Below are 20,671 nucleotides of genomic sequence, written 5' to 3' on the forward strand. Positions count from 1 at the left end.
GTAAAAACTTAGTATGGATTGCCACAACAATTGTACATAATTCATCTCAACAAAAGAGAATTATAACCTTCCAGAAAAATCGCATTTAAAATATTTGTATGCTCGTACAACACTTAAAACCTTTAGCATATCCGGATGCGGAATTAAATTATGGAATGGATTAACCAAAGAAATCAAACAAAGCACCAACATGATTCAGTTTAAGAGACTGTTCAAACTACAGGTGTTCACAAAGTACACAGAAGAACAATTATGATGAACATCTTCAACCCTTTTTTTTTTTTTATTATATGTTTACTTACTATGGTATATTATTCATTTATTCACTGTTCTGTTACAGAGAACAAGGAAATGGGATAAAATTGCTATGGTATGAAAAGGGGTAGGGTTAAATAAGCTGAGCTTCTTCCTACTCCTTTTCGGACGTGCTGTAATGAAACGACTGGAAATATGTGATGCATGACATTGTATCGTATGCATGTTCCAAATAAACTGAAACTGAACTGAAGTTGCACAAACTTTCTGGACAAATATGGCACAAAAACATCTAAATTGTCCGTAAGACTATTGCTAACAGTGAAAAAAACACCATTGGTTTCAATTGAAATGAGTATTTTGATGTGAAGAGACTAACCTCCCCAGCACACACACACGATCTATCTGACATCAAAAATAATCAAAAGTTATACTTATTTCTATATTCAAGAAGTCGTTATTGTCCTCACGCTTTAAAGATGAATTTGCATTCATAAAGAACATTACAGTAGAAGCAAAGTGTATCGAATTTGATACAGAAAACATCACTGCAAATAGCACACTATATCCAATAGAGACAGAACCAGAACGGTAATTGGTGCAATTATTAATGGCTGTTTATACACCGGGCATAACAATGCACAATTTAAAAAATGTAGTGTTATTATATGCAGATTCCAATTAATTTCATATTTTTATCACAATTTTGACACCAGTTAGTTTTAGTCAGCGTTTTTATTCAGAATTGATTCTCGATTAAAAGTCAATACATTTTCAATAACATTGGGTGCCAGTTCTATGATTCACTACAGTCATCCATAAAATAGATGAACAGCTCTGATAAATTTCTATATTACTTAAAAGAAAACTGGTTTTGTTGAATACAATTCTACCCAAACATTTAATAAAGTAAAATACAAATAAGGCAACAAGAGAAGTATCCAACACTTCTCTTTTCTAAAGAAAATCTGAACGGCAGATATAGATCATCTACATCAACAATATGATTTGTCTAAGTGGCTGGACAGGACAGATTGAAAAATTATAAACAGTAATAATAAAAATATATATATATATATTTATTTTTTTTATCGATTAAGAATCGCAATTTTATTTGAAAAAAAAATATATATATATATATATATATTTTTTTTTTTTTTTTTTTTTGACACCCCTAGTAATTTGTAAAAAAACACAAAAACTAATATATAATAAATAATATTTAACAAAGGTATCATTTTGTGTGTCCGAAAAGGAGCAGGAAGAAACACAGCCTAAATGCACTTTTTTTTTTACTACATTTAGTCAACTAAAACTACAGTAAAAAAAATATATTTTATCTGTGGTAAAGTATGTTAAAACTTCCAACAAATCACCTTTATTTACTGTAGGCTACTTGCAAGACACAAATAAATAATATAATTCACAACAAAAAGTAAACCCACTTTCAATCAATATATCAACAGGTCAATCATTTCAAATTAAACTTAATTTTATTTGAAATGGAATAAAAAAAACATGCTGTTGAAGAAAAATATATGAACAATATGACACATGATACTCCTGTATGAAGTAATACATAAACACACATTGTACTGCTCTTTCTCGGCAATAAAAACAGCAACTAAGGTACTTAAAAAATGTAATATTGCTTATATTCCAGTATATTTTAATGTTAATTTTTAAGTAAATGGGAAATAATCATTGACAAATCGTTAATTTTCACAGTTTTTGATTCCTTTTTTTCTCGTTCTTTGTCAGGGAAAAAAAAGGTTGTTGTTGCTTTGTCTGTCAGTGAGTGAGTGAGGTAGCAAAACAACTTCAAAAGTAAGCTGGTTTTTATGAAACTTGTAGGAAATGTCCAAAATATGATAAGGAACAATTGATTAGATTTTGGCCTGATCAAAAATGATTTTCTACTAATGGGCCCGCCTCCACCCACAGAGACAAAGACAGTGGATGACTGACAAGAGGTTTCACTCCGCTCTAGCTAGCTCAAAAGGTTTCGGGTAGATTTTCATTTACCAGGCTGGGATAAGGAACGAGTGATTACATCTTGAGGCTGATGCAGATCACCGTCTGGATGCAGGACTTTTGGGAAATAGAGCCTAGTGAAGGTCTAGTGCTTTTCTCTTCGTAAAGTTACTGGAAACTCTTATTTACAGGTATGTAAGCACCCTTGGAGATAAAAAAAAGAAAATCTGACGAAAAAAGGAGAACATTTTCTAATAGCACGAATAAAAATATTTTGAAAATCACCACTCCATTTCCTGCAACTGGAGGAAATGGGATACTACACTATTTTCAACCTTCAGATTTTCGCCTTTTTTTTTTACATTTACATGTGCCATGTAATGTACTTTTTAGTTTACTAACATTATTTCAATTGAAAAAATTGTGTCAAATTCTATAACATGCATGCAAAGAACTCAAAAACGCCCCCTCGCGTAATATACTTCCTGTGTCGTGACCTCTGTTTACAATCTGTCAAGTCTAAAATATACCTTCTCGCTGGCTACCAACAAATACTCTACAACTACAACTTGTTCGGAACTAACAGTGTTCGGACTGTAATCATCCAAATATGATGAGCGGCAAAATAGAAAGCCGTTAACGTTGTGACTCGTAGAGCGAATGCAGGCGACGACAAGTAAGCTAGGTAGATAATGCTAACTATGCTAACTAGCGAGCTTGTTTCCGTGCTCCTGATTGTCTCCCAGTCTTGAAACTCAGTGCGACGTTTCGACAAGAGGAACAGCGAGTACCTGCGGTTGAGGCGAGCGTTCAACAAATTTTGTTCCCATCGTTTTTTTCACATGCCTGTATTTACAGCGGGACCTCGATTTACAAACCCCTCAATGGACAAGCTTTTCAGTTCACAAACTGCAGACCGAATAAAAACGTGCTTTGTTGTACGAACCTTGGGACTCATGTAAAGTGATTTGCGTGGATTGCCGACAAAAAAATTGCATTGTTTCGAGTCCAGAAAAGGTTGTACCGCACAAACAAATTCAGATGGGTTTAGGTGTGGAGTAAAACTGGCTGTTGCTTCAAATTGCGCTTTTATTGTTGACTTGTTTAATAGACTTGCCTAACATGCTGATAATTGAGTGTTTCTTTTTCCATTTTCAAGCATAAAAATGGCTAAATGAACTAAAAATATCAATACAGCAGTACTGTTGAGCACAAGACGAGAATAAAGCAATCAAACTGCTGTTCAGTACTGTGGCTACTGATTGGCTGAGCCTCAGGCAAGATTACTAAGACTAGCATGCTAACTTTTTTTTTGCCAATTTTGCAGCCAAACACCTCAGAGTCATATAACTTGGTATTTGATATGTGTAACTGTTAGCATGCTAACTTATTTTTAGCCCATTTTACAGCCAAACACCATAGGGCCATATAAATTGATACTATATAATGTATGTGTTAAATGTTAGCATGCAATTTTATTTATTTATTTTTTACAAATTTTACAGTCGAACACTTCAGAGTCAATTAACTCGGTACTTGATACGTGTTAATTGTTAGCCTGCTGAACTGTTTTTTAGCAAATTTTGCATAAGAATGCCTCAGAATCTTAACCTGGTACTTGAAGCATGCTAACTGTTAACATTAGCATACTAACATTAGCATAGTATCTTTTTTAGCCAATTTTACAGCCAAACACCTCAGAGTCATATTAACTTGGTATTTGATACATGTTATATGTTAGCATTGTATTTTTGTTTTTAGTGAATTTTACAGTACAGTCGGATTCCTCAGAGCCATATAACTTGGCATTTGATACGTGGTAACTGTTAGCATGCTAACTTCTTTTTAGCTAATTTTATAGCCGAACGCCTTACAGTCATATAACTTTTGATACGCGTTAACTGTTAGCATGCTAACTTTTTTTGTCTGCCAATTTTACAGCTGAACACTTCAAGGTCATATCATTTGGTAGTAGATATGTCTTAACTGTTAGCATGCTAACTTTTTTTTAGCTAATTTTACAGCCGAACATATCAGTCATATAATTTGGTACTTGATACGTGTTAACTGTTAGCGTTCTAACTTTATTTTTTAGCAAATTTTACAGCAAGCACCTAGAGCAGGGGTGGGCAATTAATTTTTACCGGGGGCCGCATGAGCAACCCGAGCACTGCTGGAGGGCCACACCGACAATATTTCAATTAAATTTTGCTTAAATTAATTATTTTTGATATACCGTAAGATAAAAAATAATAATATTTTCATTTAACCTAACTTATCTTTATACAAAAGCAGATGGCTTTTGATGGTTTTATTTTTAACACTTTCTTACACAACACCTACTGATGTATAATACCATGCAAAAATTTCAATTTCTGTCACTTTATCCTGCATCCTCTTTCTTGTGAACGTAGCACGCCTGCAAGGTGATTGGCGAAGAAGGAGGAAGCGTTGCTGTTGCGGAAATGAGGAGTGAGGATAGATGTGCGTGTGGAAAGAACGAGATAAGTTGAGCTGTGTTAGTATAGCTTGCTCAATAAAAGTTTAAAAAGAGCGTCAGACTTGGTGTGCACTTCTTCTGGACGCTACAATTGGTGTCAGAAGTGGGATGAAATGCCTCCCAGTTTGCCTTGCCATCAAACCTGGGAGTCTTCATTGAGGGTGGAATTCCCCCATGGCAAGCAGTGTGAGCTGCACCTGTAGACACTGCCTCTCTCTCTCTCTCTCCTCTCTCCTCTCTCTCTCTCTCTCTCTCTCTCTCCTCTCTCTCTCTCTCTCTCTCTCTCTCTTCTCTCCTCTCTCTCTCCTCTCTCTCTCTCTCTCTCGTCAGAAGTGGGATGAAATGCCTCCCAGTTTGCCTTGCCATCAAACCTGGGAGTCTTCATTGAGGGCGGAATTCCCCCATGGCAAGCAGCTGTGAGCTGCACCTGTAGACACTCTCTCTCTCTCTCTCTCTCTCTCTCTCTCTCTCTCTCTCTCTCTCTCTCTCTCTCTCTCTCGTCAGAAGTGGGATGAAATGCCTCCCAGTTTGCCTTGCCATCAAACCTGGGAGTCTTCATTGAGGGCGGAATTCCCCCATGGCAAGCAGCGTGAGCTGCACCTGTAGACACTGTCTCTCTCTCTCTCTCTCTCTCTCTCTCTCTCTCTCTCTCTCTCTCTCTCTCTCTCTCTCCTCTCTCTCTCTCTCTCTCTCTCTCTCTCTCTCTCTCTCTCTCTCTCTCTCTCTCTCTCTCTCTCCTCTCTCTCTCTCTCTCTCTCTCTCTCTCTCTCTCTCTCTCTCTCTCTCTCTCCCTCTCCCGCTCTCCCTCTCAATGACGTAGCAGGCTGCGCACACAATTAAGCAGTGCAGTATGCGCAAAGTTTTACTTCTGCCACCAATTGTAGCGTCCAGAAGAAGTGCACACCAAGTCTGATGCTCTTTTTAAACTTATATTGAGCAAGCTATAAGCTTGCTCAATATAGCTCAACTTATCTTGTTCCTTCCACACGCACGTCTATCCTCACTCCTCATTTAAGCAACTCAAGAAGACAATGTCAACTTCAGCAGGTCGTAACACTATATTCTTTAAACACAGCAACATGTGTACCACAAATTAAGCACACGGCTTTACCTTTACTTGGCAGTCCATGTCTTGTTGATTCGTCATCACCTTTTCTTTTTTTAGCGTCTCGGGGGATAACCGGGCGGACCGCCCATAAATAACACTTTTTCAAAATAAAAGCAGCACACTTGTATTGCACGCACGACATAGATGTTTTTTTAAATGTATTTTGTAATTTGTGATTGCCGCTGCGCGCACGAGCATACGTCCACACGGAAGTCATACAAATAACGCTTTTCAAAACAAAAGCAGCACCGTTGTATTGCACACTCGAGAGATACTTTTTTTAATGTATTTTGTAATTTATGATTGGCCTCACGCGGGCCGGACAGGGACGTACAAAGGGCCGGATGCGGCCCGCGGGCCGCAGAATGCCCAGGTCTGACCTAGAGTCATATAACTTTGATACGTGTTAACTGTTTTTTTTTTAGCTAATTTTAAATGCAAATGCCTCTAGTCACATGACTTGATACTTGACACATTTTGATTCTTAGCATACTAACATTAGCTTTTAAAGGCCTACTGAAATGATTTTTTTTATTATTTAAACGGGGATAGCAGATCCATTCTATGTGTCATACTTGATCATTTCGCGATATTGCCATATTTTTGCTGAAAGGATTTAGTAGAGAAAATCGACGATAAAGTTCGCAACTTTTGCTCGCTGATAAAAAAAAGCCTTGCCTGTACCGGAAGTAGCGTGACGTCACAGGAGCTAGTATTCCTCACAATTCCCCGTTGTTTACAATGGAGCGAGAGAGATTCGGACCGAGAAAGTGATGATTACCCCATTAATTTGAGCGAGGATGAAAGATTCGTAGATGAGGAACGTTACAGTGAATGACTTGAGAGGCAGCGATGGACGTATCTTTTTTCGCTCTGACCGTAACTTAGGTACAAGCTGGCTCATTGGATTCCACACTCTCCTTTTTCTATTGTAGATCACAGATTTGTATTTTAAACCACCTCGGATACTATATCCTCTTGAAAATGAGAGTCGAGAACGCGAAATGGACATTCAGTGCCTTTTATCTCCACGACAATACATCGGCGAAATGCTTTAGCTACGAGCTAACGTGATAGCATCTTGCTTTAACTGCATATAGAAACAAAAGAAATAAACCCCTGACTGGAAGGATAGATAGAAAATCAACAATACTATTAAACCGTGGACATGTAAATACACGGTTAATGCTTTCCAGGCTGGCGAAGGTTAACAATGCTGTGCTAACGACGCCATTGAAGCTAACTTAGCAACCGGACTGCACAGAGCTATGCTAAAAACATTAGCTCTCCACCTACGCCAGCCAGCCCTCATTTGCTCATCAACACCCGTGCTCACCTGCGTTCCAGCGATCGGCAGAAGGACGAAGGACTTCACCCGATGCGTTTGGCGGCCCGGAGACGTAGGAAGTCAAGGTGAGGTCGGCGGCTAGCGCGGCTAGCGCGGCTAGCGCTCCAACAAAGTCCTCCTGGTTGTGTTGCTGTAGTCCGCTGCTAATACACCGATGCCACCTACAACTGTCTTCTTTGCAGCCTTCATTGTTCATTAAAAAATTGCAAAAGATGTCCAGAATACTGTGGAATTATGAAATGAAAACAGAGCTTTTTGTATAGGATTCTACGGGGTACCATAACTTCCGTTACTCGGACTTCGTCACGCGCATACGTCATCATACCGCGATGTTTCAGCCGGATATTTCCCGGGAAGTTTTAAATGTCACTTTATAAGTTAACCCGGCCGTATTGGCATGTGTTGCAATGTTAAGATTTCATCATTGATATATAAACTATCAGACTGCGTGGTCGGTAGTAGTGGCTTTCAGTAGGCCTTTAAAGGCCTACTGAAACCCACTACTACCGACCACGCAGTCTGATAGTTTATATATCAATGATGAAATCTTAACATTATAACACATGCCAATACGGCCGGGTTAACTTATAAAGTGACATTTTAAATTTGCCGCTAAACTTCCGGTTCGAAACGCCTCTGAGGATGACGTATGCGCGTGACGTAGCCCGACGAACACGGGTATGCCTTCCACATTGAAGCCGATACGAAAAAGCTCTGTTTTCATTTCATAATTCCACAGTATTCTGGACATCTGTGTTCGTGAATCTGTTTCAATCATGTTCATTGCATTATGGAGAAGGAAGCCGAGCAAGCAAAGAAGAAAGTTGTCGGTGCGAAATGGACGTATTTTTCGAACGTAGTCAGCCACAACAGTACACAGCCGGCGCTTCTTTGTTTACATTCCCGAAAGATGCAGTCAAGATGGAAGAACTCGGATAACAGAGACTCTAACCAGGAGGACTTTTGATTTGGATACACAGACGCCTGTAGAGAACTGGGACAACACAGACTCTTACCAGGATTACTTTGATTTGGATGACAAAGACGCAGACGTGCTACTGTGAGTATGCAGCTTTGGCTTTTTTTTGCGTATGTACGTAACTTTTTTTAAATATATAAGCTTTATGAACCTTGGGTTAGGTGAACGGTCTTTTGGGCTGAGTGATTGTGTGTGTTGATCATGTCTTTGAATTGTATTGGCGTGTTCTATGGAGCTAGGAGCTAGCAGAGGAGCTAGGAGCTAGCATAACACGTACCGTACCGTACGTGCGCGTCACGTACGTAACTTTTTTAAAATATATAAGCTTTATGAACCTTGGGTTAGGTGAACGGTCTTTTGGGCTGAGTGATTGTGTGTGTTGATCGGGTGTTTGAATTGTATTGGCGTGTTCTATGGAGCTAGGAGCTAGCAGAGGAGCTAGGAGCTAGCATAACAAACACGCAGGTGTTATTATGCAGGATTAATTTGTGGCATATTAAATATAAGCCTGGTTGTGTTGTGGCTAATAGAGTATATATATGTCTTGTGTTTATTTACTGTTGTAGTCATTCCCAGCTGAATATCAGGTACCGTGAGTATGCAGCCTTGGCTGCTAAACATTCGATAACTTGACCGTATGTGCGCGTCACGTACGTAACTTTTTTTAAATATATAAGCTTTATGAACCTTGGGTTAGGTGAACGGTCTTTTGGGCTGAGTGATTGTGTGTGTTGATCGGGTGTTTGAATTGTATTGGCGTGTTCTATGGAGCTAGGAGCTAGCAGAGGAGCTAGGAGCTAGCATAACAAACACGCAGGTGTTATTATGCAGGATTAATTTGTGGCATATTAAATATAAGCCTGGTTGTGTTGTGGCTAATAGAGTATATATATGTCTTGTGTTTATTTACTGTTGTAGTCATTCCCAGCTGAATATCAGGTACCGTGAGTATGCAGCCTTGGCTGCTAAACATTCGATAACTTGACCGTATGTGCGCGTCACGTACGTAACTTTTAAAAAATATATAAGCTTTATGAACCTTGGGTTAGGTAAACGGTCTTTTGGGCTGAGTGATTGTGTGTGTTGATCAGGTGTTTGAATTGTATTGGCGTGTTCTATGGAGCTAGGAGCTAGCAGAGGAGCTAGGAGCTAGCATAACAAACACGCAGGTGTTTTTATGCAGGATTAATTTGTGGCATATTAAATATAAGCCTGGTTGTGTTGTGGCTAATAGAGTATATATATGTCTTGTGTTTATTTACTGTTGTAGTCATTCCCAGCTGAATATCAGGTCACCCCCGGCTCTCACAGCATCTTCCCTATCTGAATAGCTTCAACTCCCCACTAGTCCTTCACTTGCACTTTACTCATCCACAAATCTTTCATCCTCGCTCAAATTAATGGGGAAATTGTCGCTTTCTCGGTCCGAATCTCTCTCACTTCATGCGGCCATCATTGTAAACAATAGGGAACTTTGCGTATATGTTCAACTGACTACGTCACGCTACTTCCGGTAGGTGCAAGCCTTTTTTTTATCAGATACCAAAAGTTGCAATCTTTATCGTCGTTGTTCTATACTAAATCCTTTCAGCAAAAATATGGCAATATCGCGAAATGATCAAGTATGACACATAGAATAGATCTGCTATCCCCGTTTAAATAAAAAAAATTCATTTCAGTAGGCCTTTAAGTTTGGCTTGCACATTTCAGTGTTCACACGCAATTTCACCGATTGCATAAAGTATTTTTTTCACTGCAATGTTCTAACGCAACAATTTTTTATTTTGTCCGTAGAATGTGTCGCGGGCCAAAAAAAAGCTGTGGGCCGCAAATGGCCACATTTTGGACACACCGATGTAGATAAACAATACAAATAAAAAAAGAGTAGCCACTTAAGTAGCGCGTGAGGAGCTTTTAGCTCCTTCCCTTCTCATGGTTATTTCACTTGGGAAGGACCTGGGACTATTCGCTAATCAGTTATCGATCTGAAAGACCTGTCCTAGGTTTTAGAACCGGCATTACCTAAACAACTTCATATGCATGTTGAGGGAAAACTGAAACAGGTTTTAATATTTGGGACATAAAAGTTCTTAAAGTGACATTTGTCTTGAAATTTGAACAAATTGGAGATGTTTTTTCCCTGTGAAACAATCAAACCCAGATCACAGGAGCGTCTCGCACACTTTCTCTCTCGTCCTTGCTTCACATGGAGTGTAATGAAAAAGCAACAAAAGCACTTACTAGCAGAGTAGCCATTGGGTGCCTCCATTTCCACAGCAGCAATGCAGCGACTGAGGAGGAGAAAAAACAAGCCCTTCACATTTCCTTCACAAAGAAGTTAACATTTTACAGGGGGAAAAAAATGTCATTTTACAGGATTCAAGTCCAATAAATTGTGAAAAAGTCTATTTTTTTATTAACTGTGAGAAAAAAAGTAATTTTTCAAGAATGTTTAAGAAATATTTGAAGAAAAAAATGTTTGATGAAAATTTTTTGAAAATGTAAAGAAATAGTATACATTTTTTTCATGATTAAAGTGGATTATTTCATGAAAAAATTACATAATTTATTTTTAGAAAAAAAGTTGAAAAAATGTGGGGGAAAATGTCACAACAATTTTTAGGGATATTCTGAGTAAATACAAATATTTTACAAGACAAAGTTATGTAATTTCTTAAGATTAAAGTTAAATATGTAATGATTTATTTTTTCTTTTTAAAAACCAAGTTATAATATTTATATAAAATGATGTTGGACTATTACAATTTTTTTTTTTAAATGTTACAAAAAAAATAGTCAATTTTAAAGGAGTAAATTTATATTGTGAACATGTCTCTTTTTTTATTACAAAAACGCAAAGCTGTGAGAAAAAAGTGTTATTTTAAGAGAAATGTGTGGAAATGTTTAAAAATATATATTTAAAGAAAAAAGTTTCAATTATCAAATCGAAATATATTGATTTGAATAGCAATCACTTCCTGTCAATGAGAAAGGACGCAAAAGAGAAAGGCTCCGCTCTTGCTACCGGAGTTTTTTGTTAAATCTGAAGATTTTGACCACTGATTTGCGATCACAGCCACAGGAGAGTACTCTGGCATCTTCAATCTGATTTCGGTCAGTTGAGAGGCACTGGTACGCTGAAAGAAGGCGAGTTGAGAGAGCCGTTAGACTCAAGCCAAAGGCGCCTTGCCGCAGTTCAAAGCGGTTGCCTAGCAACCAAAAGCTACGGAGAGTTTACAGCTGTTTTAAAGTGATCCCGACGTCGCAGAGTGATATAAGTTGACAGGCTGAAACCTCAAATCGATCTCTGAACGGCGCAAGATACGAAATTGTTGGAAAAAACAAGTCAAAGTGCCGCAAGTCGCTAAAGAAGCAACTGCCGTTAAGACACAAGCAAGAGGCAGTGACGTCAGTGACTGCCGCGATGCGAAAAGGTAAAGGAAAGATTGAAATCCCGAAACCTTCGGGGTCAGCTGTTACAGAACACAACTGGGAACAAGATTTGAGGTTGGACACAAGACATGATGGGAATCAAGAAGTGATAATACAAATACTTGAAGAAATGAAAGAAGAAATGAAAGAAATGAAAGAAGAAATGAAAGAAATGAAAGAAATGAAAGAAGAAATTAAAGAAATGAAAGAAGAAATGAAAGAATTGAAAGAAATGAAAGAAGAAATGAAAGAATTGAAAGAAATGAAAGAAGAAATGAAAGAATTGAAAGAATATCTGAGAAAAGTAACAACAGAACACCAACAAGATGTGAAAAGTCTGCAGGAAAATATACAAAATCTGCAATCTCAGAACAACAGAAGAAATAATGAAGCCACTGAAATGAGCAAACAAATGAAGATCCTTCAAGAAGACAACAACATGCTGAGGAATATCATAGATGAAATGGATCAGGACAAACGAATGAATGATATCATCGTGACTGGGCACCGAATTAAACCAAGATCCTATGCGAAAGCTGTGAATAATGAAGGTGAACCAGATGAAATGGATATGATCTCAGCAGAACAGCAAGTGGTCAACTTTCTGCAATCAAAGGAAATTGAAATTGACATTAATACCATCGAAACATGCATCCCACTGAACGGAAGAAACAACAACGCCACTCCAGTCGTGCTCGTGAAACTCGTAAACAGAAAATCTAAAATGGCATTGCTGAGACAGGGAAAGAAGCTGAAGGGAACAAATGTGTACATGAATGAGCACCTCACAAAACGCAATGCTGGAATCGCCAAGAAAGCACGCGACTTGAGAAGGCAGGGAAAAATCCAGGGAACTTGGAGCACCAACTGTAAAATCTACATCAAGCTGAATGGAGGTCCAGAAGCAAGAGTAATTGTTGTCCATGACATCAAGGACCTGGACAATTTTTAAAGTTTACACAGCTACCAAAACAACGATGATAATGGACTCTGACAGAAAACAAACACCCAAATTCAACATCGACACTACTATGTTCCAAGGGACGACTAAACAAGAGGACCTACATTCAGGATTGCATTCACCTACACTTATTGAGATTATTGAAACAACATCAAAGATTGTTGAACAAGAAAATATGGAACTAAAAAATTTCTGCAACAAAGATTACAAAAACCAGGATTTGGAAAATGATATAGATCCAGATACAAATTTTTTCTCCCACATCAGTAATAATTGTTTTTATTATACAGATGATCAATATAATAGCAACATTACTTGCGATAACAAATTGTCAATTATTCATTTTAATAGCAGAAGCTTGTATGCAAACTACAACAACATTAAGAACTTTTTGGAACACATCAACGAACCATTCAAAGTGATTGCTGTTACAGAAACATGGATTGATGATAAAAAAGGAATAGATTTTGATCTGGAGGGATATGAACTAAACTACATCAACAGAACCAACAAAAATGGAGGAGGAGTAGCTGTGTACGTGATGAAGAACCTGAACTACAAAGTGGTAAAAAACATGTCATTTGCTATAGATAATATCTTAGAATGTATAACCATTGAAATATGTCAGGAAAAAAGCAAAAACATTTTCATCAGTTGTATATATAGATCACCTAAGTCAAGTATAGAAACATTTGAAGAATGGATCAAGGCTACTTACATGGATAATGGTGAAAGAATAATGTTCTTATGTGGTGACTTTAATATTGACTTATTGAACCCTAACAAGCAAAAGTCTATTGATGACTTCATTGATACAATGTACAGCATCAGTCTATATCCTAAAATCACAAAGCCAAGCAGAATCACAGCACACTGTGCCACGCTTATTGATAATATTTTTACCAATGAGTTTGACAATAACACTACAAGTGGTCTACTTATTACCGACGTTAGTGATCATCTGCCAGTTTTTACAATATATGATGGAAACTACAAGAAGAACATGGAAGACAAAAGGACATTTCGAAGACTGTGCACAGAGAAGAGGATGACTGCTTTCAAAATTGAGCTACAAAAGCAAGATTGGGACAATGTGTACAATGAAAAAGAGGTTGATGAAGCATATGAACATTTCTTAAACAAGTTCATAATACTTTATGACAAACATTGTCCATGGATACAACTTAGTAATAAACAGAGAAAGAATAACCAACCATGGATGACAAAAGGATTAAAAAATGCTTGTAAGAAGAAGAATACACTATATAGAGAATTTATAGCACAAAGAACTATAGAGGCAGAAATTAAGTACAAAAAGTATAAAAACAAGTTAACAGAAATACTACGATCATGTAGAAAAGAATATTACAGTGAATTATTGGACAGGAACAAAAATAATATGAGAGCAACATGGGGCATCCTCAATAGCATTATTAAAAATGGCACAAAGAGGGACTACCCTCAATACTTTTTAGACGGAAATAAAAACAATGACAACATAAAGGAAGTAGTTGAAAGCTTCAATAATTATTTTGTAAATATTGGACCAAAATTGGAAGAAAGGATTCCAGACCCAGTTCCAATTGAGGACTATAATGATACCATAGAGCGAAATCCCAACTCCATGTTCCTCAGTAATGTGACACAGGAGGAAATAGTTACAATCGTGAAAAAATGTAAATCTAAGACTTCAACTGATTGTAATGGAATTGATATGGATATGATAAAAAAGGTTATAGAAGAGATCTCAGGACCATTAATGTATATTAGTAATCTATCATTTCAAACAGGTACATTTCCAAACAAAATGAAAATAGCTAAAGTTGCACCAATTTATAAGACTGGAGATAAACATCAATTTACAAATTATAGACCTGTTTCTTTACTTCCACAATTTTCTAAAATCATTGAAAAACTGTTTAATAACAGATTAGAGAGTTTCATAAATAAAAATAGAATACTCGAAGAGAACCAATATGGATACAGAGCTAATGTCTCAACTTCAATGGCTTTAATTGAAATTACAGAAGAAATTACCAATGCAATAGACAGTAAAAAATGTGCAGCAGCAGTTTTTATGGATCTAACTAAAGCATTTGACACAATTAATCACAATATTTTAATCAAAAAACTAGAACGATATGGCATCAGAGGGTTAGTCTTAAACTGGATAAGAAGTTATCTAACGAACAGGAAACAATACGTGAAACTAGGCGAACACATGTCTACAACGCTAAATATATCCTGTGGTGTACCTCAGGGATCAATACTAGGACCTAAATTATTCAATCTCTATATAAATGACATTTGTAAAGTTACAAAAGATTTAAAGTTAGTATTATTTGCGGATGATACAACAGCGTTTTGTTCAGGAGAGAACACACAGGAGATAATAGAAATAATAGCAGAAGAAATTAACAAATTAAAAAGATGGTTTGACAAAAACAGACTATCGTTGAATCTTAGTAAAACTAAAATAATGCTATTTGGTAATAGTAGAAGAGAAAGTCAAACACAAATACAAATAGACGGAATAGAAATTGAAAGAGTAAATGAAACCAAATTTCTAGGTATAATGATTGATGATAAATTGAACTGGAAATCTCACGTAAAAAATATACAACATAAAGTAGCAAGAAACACGTCAATAATGAATAAAGCAAAACATGTTCTAGACAAAAAATCACTTCATAGTCTATACTGCTCACTAGTGTTACCATATCTGAGCTACTGTGTAGAAATATGGGGAAATAATTACAAAAGTACACTTCATTCATTAACGGTGTTACAAAAAAGATCAGTTAGAATAATACATAATGTTGGATATAGAGAACATACAAATCCTTTATTTATTGAATCAAAGATACTGAAATTCCACGACATAGTGAATTTGCAAACAGCTAAAATTATGCACAAAGCAAACTATAACCTGCTACCCAAGAATATACAACAATTCTTCTCAACAAAAGAGGAGAAATATAATCTTAGAGAAAAATGTAATTTAAAACATTTGTACGCACGTACAACACTTAAGACCTTCAGTATATCAGTATGTGGAATTAAATTATGGAATGGATTAAGCAAAGCAATCAAACAATGTACTAATATGATCCACTTCAAGAAACTCTTCAAACTTAAAGTGTTTACAAAGTACAAAGAAGAAGAACCATGACAAACATTTTCAATTTATTTCATCCATTCATTCATCCATTCTTAAAGTAATCTTACTTATCTCATCATATGCAATATGACTTTCTTCACCAATTATTATTATTAAATTCTTACTATTATTTATTTATTTATTTTTATTGTGATTACATATGGAGTTTATTGTGAAAAAATTGAGAACAGGAAGTGAATAAAAAAAGTTTCAGCAACTGTTATGTAAAGAAAAGGGGTAGGATTAAATAAGCTCTGCTTCTTCCTACTCCTTTTCGAACATGTTGAAAAGAGAAACTGGAAATTGTGATGTATCATGTTGTATGCTTGCATGTTCGAAATAAACTCAAACTCAAACTCAAACTCAAACTCAAATATATTGTGAAAAAAAGCAATTTATTTTAGAAACTGTCATACACACATTTTTAAGAATATTCTGAGAAAAAAAATATTTAACTTAATAAAATAATGCACTTTTACAAGATTAAAGTCAAATGTGTAATAAAACTAAGTTTTTTGTTTTTTTAGAAAACAAGTAATATTAGTAATTGAGTTTTTTTTTTAAATGTTACAAGAAAAAAAATGCCATTTTAAAGCATTAAAGTTCAAAACATTGTTAAAATGTACTGTATTTTTTATTTAATTTTAAAAAATTATGTAGAATTATTTGAAGAAAAAAGTTTACTTTTTTTTTCTATTTTTTTTTTTTTAAATCCTAAATTATCAAATATTTCAAACTTTATTTTAGTTAAAGTTAAAGTACCAATAATTAGGTGTGGTGAAATTTGTCCTCTGCATTAGACCCATCCCTTTGTTCACCCCCTGGGAGGTGAGGGGAGCAGTGGGGAGCAGTGGGCAGCAGTGGTCCCGTACCCGGGAATCATTTTTTGGTGATTTAACCCCCAATTCAACCCTTGATGCTGAGTGCCAAACAGGGATGCAATGGGTTCCATTTTTATAGTCTTTTGTATGACTCGGCCGGGGTTTTGAACTCACAACCTACTGATCTCAGGGCGGACACTCTAACCCAGGGGTGTCCAAAGTGCAGCCCGGGGGCCATTTGCGGCCCGCAGCTAATTGTTTACCCGCCCGCCACACATTCTGGAAATGCTATTGCAAAAAATAAAAATGAACATTAAAAAAAGTGGAATGAGGTGAAATCTAACGAGAAAAAGTCGCAATGTTGACACAAAGCTGCCATGCAGGCTGTTTTTTTTTCTTTTGTCTTTCTTTCTTTCTTTTTTTGCCACTACTCAAAAAAAAAATAATAATGACAAAAAAATCCATGTTATAATTATTTTCAAAGCTCCAATTAGTTCAAATTTTTCACTTTAAAATGTTTTATGTGGTAAATATTGCATATATTGTGTAGTTGCCATATAAAAACTAAGATTTCTTTGACAAAAGAGCATAAAACAAACATCATAACAATAATAGTTCAAACGTAAAATCGACAGATATATCTGAAGTTGATCTCGTAACTTAAGTGATGAAAGTAAAAAAAATAATAATAATAATAAAAATGTATCACTTTATGAGTGGGGCACCTTTTGGATCCCAAATATATTTAGTGGTATTTTATTTATCTTTTCACTGTGATGATTCAAAAATATTAAATAATTAAAATCAATGGTGTCCTGCATTATTTATATTTCAGGGCTCTAATTACTAAATACTGCATATTTTAGTTTTACTATAAAAAACAAAGTTGTTTTTGACAGAAAAGCCATACAACCTTTTTTTTTCAAGTTGATATAGAGATTTACTGTAAGCGTTAAATAAAAAATAATAATACAAATTAGACTTATTTTTAACATTTTAATAACTGAGACCCTTTATGGTCCCCGGGACCCCTAAAGGTAAAATAACTACAAAAAATCCATATATTTTGTTATGGTTTGAAATGAAAAATATCAAAATGGCCCCCACATGCTTTAATTTTTCCGTTTGCGGCCCTCAGTGGAAAAAGTTTGGACACCCCTGCTCTAACCACTAGGCCACTGAGTAGGTTGAAATGAATTAATATCTTCTTGACTTTTATGATTTCAAAGCAAGTTTTCCATTAAATTGTATGTAAAAAAAACCATGAATCAAATGCACATGTAACTGTGTAAAAACACTACGAGGCGATTACACATTAATATTCATACTTAGTCGTCCCTCTTTGATTGCTGTTAATTGGTTCCGGTTATGAGCGCAATAAACAGACTTCTGCGAAGTACGAATCCTGAATAATAAATCTAACCTGTCTACAACCTTTTAAAGACATTTTTCAACATTATGAGGACCAAACCTTTTGCACATTTCACTTTTCTCTTCTACTTTTGACACGTGCGGTCATCTTGGACTAATACTTTGCGGTCAAAGCAAGGAACACGGCTCGGTTGCGTGGTAACAGGGACCTGTTACCACTTTTGTGCACGCTACGAAACAATAATCTTTGCGTACAGCTCGTTTTTTGTTTAGATTTGCATTAGCGATGCCACAGTTGAAGTAATCTAACTTTCATTTTGCATTGGCTGGATATGTTTTGTGGTTATTTGTCGAAAAGAAGCTGAAGGAAAGACAATTTGATTACCTCAGGTGGCCTCCTGGGCAGAACGACTTGGTGATATCAGTCGGAAGATGGCAGACCGTCTTCCAGCTTCCTTTTAAAACAAAGAAAAAGTGTTTCTTCTGGGGTTTCCCAAAGCCATCAGGAAGCTCAAGCATGGAAAAGTTATGGCGCGCATCTTCCCGAACCCCAGAAGCCCTCCCAGGACGACTGGAGAAAACACAACATCTGTCTGGGAAAGTCTGACACGAACCTCACTCCAGCCCGCGTAGAGCAGGAACAGTGGACAGGGAAGACCTGCCGGGCCGCTAAGAAGGAACCAAGACGAGGGATGGATCAAACTGGATCCACCGGTTCCTGAGGAATTAGCCATGGCGGCAGGGAACAGCCGGTTTTCAAGGGACTGGAAAATCCGTTGGTACAGTCAGCGTCGAGAGAAACTTTTAGCGCTGGAGGCATGAGTCACGCGCATATGATCAGGGATGCATGCAACATTTAAAGGGGGAGGGGGTGGGTCACGAGGCACACCTGATACATAGCCCGTTTTGACAGCGCATGAATTGATCAATATACAATTACAATTATGGATGAAATATTGCTCCATTTTTGACATCATCCACAATTCTGGTGAAGTTGTGATTTTTAGCTCTATTTGAAAAAAAAACATTTTTTTCTTATTTACCTGAATATCTGTCCCATGGGGTTGCACAGCGATCCACAGCGAACGCCTCGGCTCGGCTCCGACATCCTTTCGTGCACGCGCACACACTGAGAGGCAGTCTGGCTCGGTTCCGCGGCAGTAAATGACAAAAAAAAAAAAAAAAAAAAAAAAAAAAAGGTTTTTTTTTTTTTCTTTTAGATCTTCGTCCTCCACCCCCTTGCAGAGAAGAGTTCCGAGTGACACGTGACACTTGCTGCGCGCCTTAGAAAGATCTGCGTCCGTGCGTGAGTGGACATAAAAAAAAAACACACTTTGGCTTCACTGACGTCTCAAAGGATTTTTTTTTTTGTAAGCATGTGTTAGTAACTGCGGGGGGTAAAAAAATAAATAAAAAAAAAACAAGTCGGAGCGCTTCCATCGTGTTAGAAAAAATTAATTTGCACAGCAGCGCTTTCTGGTGGCGGTTAGTGGTTATTACAACTCGTGTTGTATTATGGCAGGGGTCGGCAACCCAAAATGTTGAAAGAGCCATATTGGACCAAAAATACAAAAACAAATCTGTCTGGAGCCGCAAAAAATTAAAAGCCATATTACATACAGACAGTGTGTCATGAGATATAAATGTAATTAAGAGGACTTAAAGGAAACTAAATGAGCTCAAATATAGCTACAAATGAGGCATAATGATGCAATATGTACATATAGCTAGCCTAAATAGCATGTTAGCATCGATTAGCTTGCAGTCATGCAGTGACCAAATACGTCTGATTAGCACTCCACACAAGTCAATAACATCAACAAAACTCACCTCTGTGCATTCATGCACAACGTTAAAAGTGTGGTGGACAAAATGAGACAGAAAAAGTGGCATAAAACACGTCCTAGAAAGTCGGAGAAAGTTATGCATGTAAACAGACTATACGGTGAGTTCAAGGACCGCCAAAATAAGTGGGACAAAACGGCGCTCGCCAAATACTTGAATCAGTGAAGCATATTTAATATAAACAGTGTGATTTATAAGAATTACGGAGGTTTGTGTCATGTTTGTCCTCCTACAGAAACCATACTAAAACAAAAAAAATAGATTTTTTTTTCCCCCTCATCTTTTTCCATTCTTCATACATTTTTGAAAAATCTCCAGAGAGCCACTAGGGCGGCGCTAAAGAGCCGCATGCGGCTCTAGAGCCGCGGGTTGCCGACCCACGGACAAGGGGGAGTTTTCAAGCCCCACCTGCCCCCATCGCCCCAACAGAACGCTAATGCCAAGCTTAACATTTTCAAATTTATTGAACATCAAGTAACATCAAGTCATACTTGCCAACCCTCCCGTTTTTAGCGGGAGAATCCCGTTATTCAGCGCCTCTCCCGACAACCTCCCGGCAGAGATTTTCTCCCGACAAACTGCCGGTATTCAGCGGACCTGAGACTGAATGGGGACAACCTATTCTCATGTCCGCTTTCCCACAATATAAATACGCTCGCAAGTTCCAAAACGAATGGAAACAAGAATTTCAGTTCATCCAGGACAGTTCGAAGGGGAAGGTGTATGTTGCCTGTAAATATGTAGAACAGACTTCTCCATTGAACACGGTGGCCGAAATGATATACTCACCATGAACGGAGAAGTTAAACAGGACAATACTGCCATGTAATGGATAGATAATTAAAGTATTTCTTTTATGTAAATAAAATAAATATATATATATAGCTAGAATTCACTGAAAGTCAAGTATTTCATAC

General features: G+C 36.9%; 1 protein-coding gene across 5 annotated transcripts in view; it reads right to left on the reverse strand.

The window, feature by feature from the left end:
- Positions 1-19,807, reverse strand: part of LOC133665254 (zinc finger protein Helios-like) — an 85,351-nt gene extending 65,544 nt beyond the window's left edge. For 3 of the 5 annotated variants that reach the window (XM_062070502.1, XM_062070503.1, XM_062070500.1), the window contains exons 1-2: positions 18,295-18,509; positions 10,406-10,455 (exon numbers count right to left, since the gene is read on the reverse strand). In XM_062070502.1, coding sequence (XP_061926486.1) covers positions 10,406-10,455; positions 18,295-18,428 — 184 coding nt within the window. In that variant the 5' untranslated portion in view covers positions 18,429-18,509. Of the gene's footprint in view, positions 1-10,405; positions 10,456-18,294; positions 18,510-18,952; positions 19,037-19,739 lie in introns of those variants that run through there. The other 2 variants (XM_062070504.1, XM_062070505.1) reach the window with 2 other exon arrangements.
- Between the last annotated feature and the right edge of the window lie 864 nt (positions 19,808-20,671).

This window comes from Entelurus aequoreus, linkage group LG14 (assembly GCF_033978785.1).
Source record: "Entelurus aequoreus isolate RoL-2023_Sb linkage group LG14, RoL_Eaeq_v1.1, whole genome shotgun sequence".
Lineage (NCBI taxonomy): Eukaryota > Metazoa > Chordata > Actinopteri > Syngnathiformes > Syngnathidae > Entelurus > Entelurus aequoreus.